Source organism: Ctenocephalides felis, unplaced genomic scaffold (assembly GCF_003426905.1).
Source record: "Ctenocephalides felis isolate EL2017-DRISC unplaced genomic scaffold, ASM342690v1 CF-g0.4_SCAFFOLD_00845, whole genome shotgun sequence".
Lineage (NCBI taxonomy): Eukaryota > Metazoa > Arthropoda > Insecta > Siphonaptera > Pulicidae > Ctenocephalides > Ctenocephalides felis.
The window spans coordinates 54,582,034-54,593,387 of NW_020536999.1; the positions used below are offsets into that span (position 1 = coordinate 54,582,034).

The window sequence follows — 11,354 nt, forward strand, 5'->3', positions numbered from 1 at the left end:
TGATTATTATTATTGTTTGTAATTTAGCCATATAACTCATGAGTATTATGTAAATTATTCTGATTGTTATATAATATGAATGAATAAAAAAAAATTGTGCTGGTTATTAGAATTCCAGTAATAGTACTGAAGTTCTACATACATGACATGATGGTGGTTACTCTAGTGGGTTAAGATTCTAATTTAAAAATATATTTTTTCTTCTGCTACTTTATCTACATACTTTATGAAGACCTTCAGTAACTTTTTTGGTTCTTTCAAATGGCTATTAGAACTTAATCCAAGGGTTATCCTTCTTAGTTATGATCATATTTTTACACACCTCAGGTTATTAGTTTTCATCAACCAGCCCGAGAGAGAAATTTTTACTTGGAAAAATAAAATCTGAAATAAATTCATATTAATGGAACCACGCATTCAAATGAGTTTTATCAATTGTTCCAAGTGACTTCTGAATATTCTATTACTTTGCTCTAAACTATTATGCATTGCAGTTGCAAATTGTGAAATAACATAGAAGTACGGAAATCCATCGGTGAAGGCACTTTCTAACCGCACACATATGATATTTTACATCCCATATATAATAATCAATACATTGCCATACTCATACATTTCTGCATAATTTAGATAGAAATTAATTCGAAATCCGGTTAAATCCAGTTCAAATCTAGTATTAATCTATTTAATCGCCTGTTTGATATGTAAATTATAATGCAATCTGTTGCATTTGTGTTTTTTAGTGTCGAGGCAATGTTCGCTTTCAACATCATATGGTTGTATCACTGACCTACCAGTCTAGGTCGCTATATGATTCAATTGACAACTGTATAGTACACTCATATCATGCAATCAATAAGTAGATATATACTAAAATTACATAATAGTCGCAATATTTCATGCTATACATACTTTTTATTTTTTTTTAAATACTCCAATAACTTTGACCAAATTAAATTCCAATAGTTTTGAAAAATTAGGAAGTACGTGGCGCAACTGAAAAACTTCGGTCTTCGGCCTTCTTCGCAAGATTCCGAATTCAAATCCATGGTTAAGTACAACCTGATATCGAATTAGCAGTGTTATTCAAATTAATTGAAATATAGATCAAAATATGTTTTCCACCTATAGATCTCATATAAGGAACTAGAAGTATCTCACTGGAGATTTCCTCTACGCCATATTTGATCCCTGATATGAAATGGGATCAAATTATATCGAAATGGCTTATAGAATAAAATTGTTTTGATTGCCATTGGTGCTATATTGAGAAAGAAATTTCATGATTAGAAAATGACCACAGGGTTGCCTTATAGAATACACTCATATCATACAATCAATAAGTATACACTAAAATTACAATTCTTCTAATATTTCAATAATTTCATGCTATAGCAATTTTAATTCATTATTTTAACATGTCGCGTTTTTAATCTCTTATTGGTTAAGTTTTGAATCTCAATCCCTGGTTAAGTACAACCTGATATTAAATCAGCAGTGTTTTTTCATATCAATTGAAAATATAGATCAAAAATATTATTACCATCCTATAGATCTCATATAAGGAAGTAGAAGTCTCACTGGAAATCTTCTACAACAGCGCCATATTTGATTCCTGGTGTAAAATAAGGATCAAATTCATATCCTAATGGCTTATAGGATATAATTTTTTCTGATTGCAATTCGATATGTTTATAAAAATATGTTTTTTCAAGTGATAATAGACCTTCCAGGCGTTGATACTAAAAATTAAAAAAAAATCATAATTAGAAAAAGATCAACCATGGTCAATCATTGCGTTGCCCAAGAAAAAAATCAAAACTTCATGTATCGCATTCGACCGTATGGAATATTTTATTCAGAAGCTTACACTTTAAACATATTTTTAATCCATACTTTATTTTAAACAATATGTTTTCAATAACATTAAATGCCCCATACGAAATCCGAACTAAACTTTAGATTCCTCAAACCATGGCTTAATAGTTCGTGTAAGAATATGATGAATATAATATTAAACGAACAAAATACTAATTATAGGAGAAGTATCGGTACATGATGCAACAATACTCCGCCCATAATATTATGTAATTTATATGTCGTAACTTACAATTTAATGTATCTTAGTTCTTTATCGATTCACAATTTTCTAATAGTGCCCGTAAAACACAAATAACTATCAACTAACAGTTAAATAACAGGGACCGATTCTACCGCATAACAGAAAAATGTTATGGCAATGCCATGTTACGCTCCGACTTCTATACATTATACTAATGAATCATACTCAATACTGTCAAAATGTCAGGTATTTGCTGTGTATTCAGGCGTTTTACACATAAACTGCTGAGTCAGAAAGACCCTGTGTTCTAAGATCGTTTTTTTGAAATTTGTGCGGCATCTAGGCTATGTTTACTATCAGACAACCTGAGAAACTCACCTGGCTATACACCAACCGCATTACTTTTGTCAATATTAGTATGCAAAGTTCTTCATAACATGGCCTTGCCATAACATTTTCTGTTATGTGGCAGAATCGGTCCGTAAGTATCACGAGAGTTAAAAATTAAAGTTTCATTCATCTTTGGAATAAATATTTTAGCAACAAATGTCTTGATATCTATTAACCAGTCCCGAGTTCGCTGGTTCGATTCTCACTACGGACAAAGCCCGACTTCAGGCAGCTTTGATGTCGGGCCCCTTTGATTCTAGTCAAATTTCGACTAGAAGTTATATATCTCAATATTTCAAGTAGAAATCGCTTTTCGTCGGCGTAGCTGCAACATTTATTTATATGATAACTTTTAGACATAAGAGCTAATATAAAACCCCACACATAGGAAAATGGTAAACCAATGGGTTGCCTCTCATGAAACATCAGGATAAGTCTTCAATAAACAACATGTAGGAAATCAGTTGAACAACGTGTTACAGTGCAAGTCACTGCCTAAAAAAGTTGGTCCAAAGTCCAAACTTACCCAAATTCTCTGTTCTTCCCATGTAGGGAATATTTATAATGTATTCGAGATGAAGGACGCGCGATAACAATTCTCAATACAATAAAGTCAAAATGACTGCATTTCGTCAATGTAGGCATAACACGTAAAAATATTAAAAATCAAAGGAGTGAGTAGCAATGCAACTATTATGATTTTTCTAGGCATTTATATGTTATATAAAAGTCCCAAAATTTCAAGAAGGTGTGCAATATCATATGCACAGTTTTTTTTTATTTAAAATGAAAAACAGTCAAAATGACTGCTCTCGGCAATTGTAAGCAAAATGCATTATTATCGTCATTACTATTAGAGTCAAGTGATTCTTCTTTATTTCATTATAATAAAAAATGCCGATAATGAATTTCTAACGACTAACTAATGCAGAGTGGCCAAATCGTCACACAATAGTTTTCCTCTTCGTTTGTTAATATATTGTTATAGTCCAGTCATTATAGTAAATTCACCTCAGAATTCGAGATACTGAGCTGCAAGTCTGTAAATACTTGTATATTGACACCCTGAATTTGTCTCAAAACCTACATATGGTTTTGACACCACATTTGCAGACTCACAGCTGGGTATCTTGATTTTTGAGATTCTTACCTAACTTAAGCTTGCATGACTGAACTATTTGTTATATAACACTGGACAAATGGAAAGGGCAAATGGAAAGTTAATTATAGAACAAATGGAAATTCAAGCATAAACTATACATACAATTATCTTGGACACCAACAATCAAAATTTCATAAATTTCATAATAAATACTAATAATTTTTTATCCAGATTGACCGTTTTCGGTATATCTGTGATGTCCTGCGAGGCGGCGAGCGCTCTGTCTGCGGCCGATGCCGTTTGCTTCGACGTTGACTCCACCGTCATCAGGGAGGAAGGCATCGATGAACTGTCCCGGTACCTGGGCAAAGGTGGAGAAGTTGCCAAATTGTAAGAAAAATTCATTATTATTATCAGAGTTTTTCACTTTTAGTCAAGTGATTTCTTCTTAATAAAAAAGTATGCTTATTCTAATTATCTCCACACCTATAATTCTTATTACATACATAATTTATAAGTATATTTTTATACTCCTTGCTCCTATCCTTATACTCTTTTCATTGTACTTCTCATACTTCTTTCTCCTTTTCCTAGATAATTTTCTTTTTTTACTGCAACTGAACTACATCGCAGATGTTTAAATAACTTATTTGATATGCCTACTCATTATATATATTCATATTATGGTAAATTGATTGATATGGTGAATTGATTCAATAACATAATCATAATAAAAGTCTCTAATAATATCTCTAAATAAAGCATGTTAAGCAAAAACATATTATATTTATATTTTTATATGTAGTAATTATATAACTTTTCTTTTTCGAAAATGCTATGGAAAAAGATAGAAAAAAACTACTTAGTATTTTCATTACTTATTGATTATATTTAATTTTATTAAGTATTTATTTATTATTAATTTAAATTATTTATAAAAAAATCATCGATTAATATTAAACTCCCTCAAAAGGGCTTTTAAAGTTCAAAACTTTGATATTGATTTGATTGATTTGTTCAAGAAATTTGCCTTTGATAAACGACACGATTGCCTTTGATAAAAGTCTCGGAAAAGTTTATAATATATGACGAGATATGTCAAATAATAAAGTCCTTTAATAAAAAATTATTGTTAGTCCTAATAATATCCCAAGTTCAACAAATTTCAAATACGACTTATGCATTGAATTTAATAGCATTAAGTTTCTCATACAGGTAACTTCAAAATTATATTATTACTTACTTTATTGGAGAAAATATACCACATTAATAAAATATGTAGCATTCTATATTACATATTGTGATATGTAATATAGAATATGTTCTTATTTTTATTAATTCAAATTTGCAGAACCAAAGAAGCAATGAAAGGCAGCATGTCCTTCCAAGAAGCTCTCACAAAACGATTAGATATAATCAGACCTTCACAACAGAATATTTCAGACTTCATCAAAGATCATCCATCAACACTCACACCTGGAATAAAGTAAGTACATCTATTTTATTTCTTATCACAGTATTTGCTTTTTTTTGTAACATCAAACTGAAAGAGTGTATGGGAGTATTTTCATACAGAATGAGCCTCACCCTGATATTTAAATTATTTTGATGCCACTTTATAGGATTTTCCGAAAAAAACTATATACAAATTTTCATTTTCCATGGGGAAATAATTTTTCATATGCCAAAATGTGATATTTTCACATATTTTCAATAATATCTCGGCCAAATAATGAGCTAGAAAGTTGAAAATTCGTATATAGTCTTTTTTTCGAAAAGACCTATAAAATGGCATCAAAAAAATTTAAATATTAGGGTGGCCGATTCTGTATGGAAACATGTCCATACTCTTTAGTTGATGTTATTACAAAATGCCTAAATTTCTTGCGTTTTTAAATATTTTAATTATTACTATTTATCATATGAATAGTTTATACCTGTACTAGAAGCAATTATAAAAATCCTATTTTATTATATTCAATTTAAAAATTATTGAAAGTAACAATAAACAATTATAAAAATCTTATTTTATTATATTCAATTTAAAAAATAATGAAAGTATTAATAAATGTTTTCCAATTTCTAATTTGTTCTTAGATGATAGTTATTACGTGGTCAATAGCTTTTTAAGTATAAGAATAAAAATATATGATGTATTCTAATAATCTAATTTGATACGTTCACCGTTACAAAACTAGTTGATTAAAATGCTCTCTCAAAAATTTAAATATAAATTATTAAGTTAAATGAAATTTCAGAAACTTAATTGCATCCTTACATCGGAAAGAATACCAGTATATTTGGTGAGTGGAGGCTTCCGATCACTCATAGAACCTGTGGCCAAAGAATTAGGAATTCCATATGAAAATATATTTGCCAATAGAATCATATTCTATTATAACGGTATGTAAAACATATTTAATAATATTTTAATTCTATCATACACGCGCTGCACTAAATGTATACTTATATATACACATATATGTATATATACATACACATATTTCCATTATTTAGATAACAATGCATTATAAGTTTATTACAACTCGATAACGAGCCGATAACTATTATTCGATCTGATAAATATATTAAAAAAGCATTAGTTGGTAACAGCGCTGATATGAATCTCGAATCGATATTTGCTTCGGCCTGATGTACGCAAATGCTCTCAAAATAACAATTTTCGCAATGTGTTTGCTAATCCTGACATGGTAATCTTTTATGCGATTACGACCTATTAATAAATCATGCAGAATCGAACGATTGGTGTAAAAACTAGTGTAGTAGTAAAAAACAACATTTCGTTGATGGAAAATTTTAAGTTGTACTTGCAAATGTAAATGGACAATTATGCCCAAAGTTTCTTTTATCGGTATTCAAATCAAACCTATATTTTTATATATGTATTTGTATATATATAATAGCAATCAGACCTCCAAATGGCTTTATAGAAATCTACCCAGGCTGGTCTATCCCTGTTTGATGAATTTTTATTCAAGGCAGTAATGATATGTAAGGGCTATTTTCACTTGCAAACATATTGCTATATATTGCTATTTTCGCGTGAAAACCGATATCACTACTGCCTGATATCAGTCTGGTCGAGGCGGATATCAAACTTTTGTTTGAAAGCCAATAGCTCTAACTACTAATTCACCGAAGAGCCATATAAAATAAATGTAAAAAAGTTTTCAGTAATATTTGTTATTTGATAATTGTTACTTTTTATAAAAATGACAGACCTTCTAGGCATTGATGCTAAAAGTTAAAAAATATCAAAACTAGAAAAAGGGGAACCACTAGGATAGGTCAATCATTTTTGCGTTGTCCAAGAAAAAAAATAAAACTTTATGTATCGCATTGAAATGTGTGGAATATTTTGATCAGAAGCTCATGTTTTCAACATATTTTAAAACATTTAAAATATTTTAAGACATACTTTTAAAAAATCGTATTTTATACTAGTTTTACTCACGTGTTAGGGACAACCTGATACCAAGCAGTAGTGATATCCACTTTTACTTGAAAACATAAATCAAAAATATATTTTGAAGTGAAAATAGCCTTTCTCCGGAATTGCAAATCAGATTAAATTCTAATAATAAAAATACATTAAATAAAAGAGCGTCATTATAACTGTTAAGTTCAGATGTTCTGATTCAATTTATAAACTAGTGGGGTGCATGGCATCGTGCCTTAAGGCAAATTGCTGGAACTTCCGTACCGTAATAAAAAATCTTGGTACGAAACCCAAAAAAAAAACAATACATGTGTACACATTATTAAAATCTCTATAAAATATCTGATAATTTTATGTACATATGCCCAATAAACATTTTTGACCGTCAAATGGCATATTTGAACTTATTTTTATTGAGAGTTCATGTTAGACTGTTAGACCTGCCATCCAAAAAAATCAGTTCTTCAACTTGTCAATGCAAATAAAATGTTTTTTGAATTATTAAAATCGGACGCTCCGTTCTCTTAAAAACTGAGTTATTGTTTTGGGCACTTTTTGCCCCGTATCTTCGGAACGGTTAGACCTGCTTTCGCCTCCTTATCAATACGAATCGAATGTTTTTTGAATTATTCAAATCGGTTGATCGGTGTTCCCGAAATCGTCGATGAAAATTTGTATCCGCACACACACACACACATACATCCATTTTTAAGGTATGCCAAAATATTCAGAAACCTTTGAAACGTAAAGATATATCAAAATTTTCATTTTCGATTTTTTTGCGATTACTATAACTTACCCTTCGGGAAGTATGAAATATATCAACATTTGTTGCTAAGAATATCATTAATACTGACCTAATTTATGCTTTTAGACTTAATATTAGAAAATATACAACGTTACACACTAATCTTAATTATTTTTTATCAATGTTCTATATACATATAACTCACAATCAATGAGTGCTCTCTTAAAAATGTGTTTTATTTCATTTTTTACATGTAAAACCAAATAATAGTCTATATTTTATTGAATTGTTACATAAATAAATATTCATAATGTCATTGGCCTATCATAGAAATATGAACTATGACTTGATTACGGCTCCAAACTAGTTTTATCCAGTTTCGAAATCGGCACAATAACCAGTATAGTTAGCTTAAACTATTGCTCTTATCAAAATAAATAGATGAAAGATGATTTTTATAGTGCTTAATCACTATTGTTTGCCTTTCCATTGCTGGATTGAGGAAGTGGTGTTCAGTATTAGTTCTATTATTAGAAAGAATAGGAAAACTTCATATTTATCATGATTATCAACAATGATCATAGTTTAATTTTCTCAAAAAATAGCCAAATTATTAAATATTAAAATAAGACGTTTGCTATCGTCGAAGAGGATTCTGTGTAGTTTTGTAGCAATTTTCAATAGACATTTAATTTGTATAAATTAAACTTAATTCACTTTAGAAAATGTGGAATTAGAAATAGTATCAACATTGTTTTAGCCAAGGAATTCAATTCAGATAACGCCAATAATTTTCTTACATAGATTAAATTATTTATTTTTCTTAGTTTTTATTATAACTTAACTTACAAACGTATGAAAATATTTTAATGCATTAAACATTTAAATTCTAATACGAATCTTCTTTGATCACACAACCAATTTTATAACAAAACTAACTTCAACCTTTACACTCGCTAATTCCGAGATTTATATGAATTTTGCCGCCGGAGCGGCATCCGAGTGGAAAGGGTTAATATAAAAAATTTCTCAAATACTACCTTAATATTGATAAATATGAATATATGATCTTACTTGTTCAAATTTTACCTTTGTATGTTAATTATTCCTATTCAATTTCACTAAAAGTTTATTGATCCCAAGGAATTCTACAATAATAAATCTCATGTTTTTATTATTACCATATGTGAATTTAATAGCACTGTATTCAATGATAAAATAAATTCTAGGAGATTACGCTGGATTTGATGCAACTCAACCGACATCTCGGTCTGGCGGCAAGGGGCAAGTTCTAGCGTTGCTGCGGCAGCAAAAGGGTTACAGACACATTGCAATGATTGGTGACGGTGCTACAGATTTAGAAGCACAGGCTGATACCTTCATAGGTAAGTAATCAAGAATAGCATCTTGAATTTGTTTTTGATCTTTATGATCAATTCACTAATTCCGGGTTTGATCCCAATCTCGGCCAGCTTGATGTCAAGCAGTAGTGACATCGGTTTTTACTTGGAAATATGGATAGCAATATGTATCCATGTAACAATAGCTTATAAATCAATAAAAAAATAATCAAAATTACAGAATTTGTAATAATTAATTCATTGTAATTGGATGGATTATTTACTACGATTTCTGCTAGAACAATTTGGTTGATTTAAGTTATTTACAAATCATTTAGAATATATCGGTCCCAATATCCAAACAACCAAAGTGTTTGAAATCTAACAGCTACAGATTCAATAACGATCTATATCTAATTTATAACACTAGAATCATTAATTTTATAAATTAAATTCTTTTAATTCCCAAAATATAATCAATCGGCATAATATATTAGCTATATAAAATATATGTAATGATTTAATTATAAATATTTTTTTAGGTTTTGGCGGAAATATTGTTCGAGAAGAAGTCAAATCAAAAGCACAGTACTATATAACAGATTTTCAAGAACTGCAGTTGTAACGTTAAGAATCAGTATTTCAATCCTTAATTGAATATATAATTTATTTATACTGCTTTAGAAAAGCATCAAAATGGGATATGTAGTTAAACTACACTAATTTTGAAATTAAACTAAATTTGTATAAAGTTTATGAAAATATTTATGTTGTTTGTTAGATATTGAAATTGCTGGCAAATGTAAATACTGAATTTGTATCGTTAGAATTTTGTTTATTGGCTTATTTGTTGTGAAGTAAATCAATTTTATTATATTTTAATTAACAAGTAAAGTTATATACTTGAATTATTAATGACTCATAAAATAATTAAATACCATTTACACATATGTATATAAACACATATATGTATGTGCATGGAGCAGAAACAGCATATTCGAAGAAAATTTTGTTAAGTCTTAAATTGTTGACCGGCAATTTTACTGAAAGTTTATTTTATGTCACCGGTTATTATTTCGCGATTGGATGTAGAAGTAAAACAATAAAAATAAACTTTTATAAATTTTATTTTATATTAAACTTTCAATTTTTTTTTTGTATGACAAGCGGTATAGCAATCACAAATATATATAGTTTTGCTTCGTTTTCCCTTTGGAGAGCTTGCTTTACATGCTCCAGTTGGATTTGCTTTTCTGGCAGTGACAGTTTTTTCTAAGACGTGGTCTCTTACTTATCCGGAAAGACTGAGAGGTGTGTCTTTATGAGGAGCAGTTTTGGAAATTCGAGAAGTGTCAGGTGCAATGCTACATTCAATTAAATCCACACTTAAACATTCCCTAACTACTTCCAGTAAAAAAATTGTGTATCTTGTTTCGTTTTCTGGTAGATATGTACAGTATAGTTCATAAGCATTAAATAAGGTGCAGTTCATCAGAAAAAACGCAAATTTTTTGTGCCACTTTATAGTTTTTCATAAAAATTGCTACTCCCCGAGTACTGAAGTTCTGCATGAACTAATCTTTTCATATATTTATTTTATTGCAATATGCAAGTAGGTTTGATTGTATTGTCTACATAATTATTTTTTTGATTTTCATCTGATTTCATGGAAGCATCCTGAATAGTTATCATCCATACTACTTTTTTTATCCTTCTAGGCAATAAGGTAAACAGGTTCCTCTGTGCATTTCTCCTTTGTGCAGACTTTTAGATTTTTCTATCAGCATTTTTGGTAAGCACCGGTTTCAACTATTTTATAAAAACATCTTAATAAATCTGATTTTGAATTTTTGTTATATAATATTTTTAAATTCCCGTAGGTTAAGTTATATAGTAATCGCTAAAAAAACGAAAATGAGAATTTGTGCATCCTAGAAAAAATGGATGTATGTGTATGTGTGTGTGTTTTTTTTGTATGGCGAAGGAAATGTCTTTATGCATCCCAGACTAGTGTATGTGTGTGTGTGTATGTGTGTATGTTTGGATACAATTTTTCGTCCACGATTTCGGGCGTACGAATCAACCGATTTGAAATGATTCAAAAAACATTCGATTCCTATTGATGAGAAGACATGCTGGTTAGTTTCTGGTAAAGACAGATCTAGCCGTTTCGAAGATTAAACCACCAGTTTAAATTTTAATTTGAACGAGTATATTGTCTTAAATTATTGAGCATTTTTGTCATAAACATA

At 29.5% G+C, this 11,354-nt stretch overlaps 1 protein-coding gene across 1 annotated transcript in view; it reads left to right on the forward strand.

The window, feature by feature from the left end:
• Window positions 1-10,195, forward strand: part of LOC113364217 (phosphoserine phosphatase-like) — a 16,555-nt gene extending 6,360 nt beyond the window's left edge. The window contains 6 exon segments of the mRNA XM_026606709.1: window positions 3,786-3,944; window positions 4,906-5,040; window positions 5,813-5,841; window positions 5,844-5,957; window positions 8,992-9,147; window positions 9,645-10,195. Of these exon segments, the coding sequence (XP_026462494.1) occupies window positions 3,786-3,944; window positions 4,906-5,040; window positions 5,813-5,841; window positions 5,844-5,957; window positions 8,992-9,147; window positions 9,645-9,727 (676 nt within the window). The 3' untranslated portion in view covers window positions 9,728-10,195.
• Window positions 10,196-11,354: the final 1,159 nt, after the last annotated feature.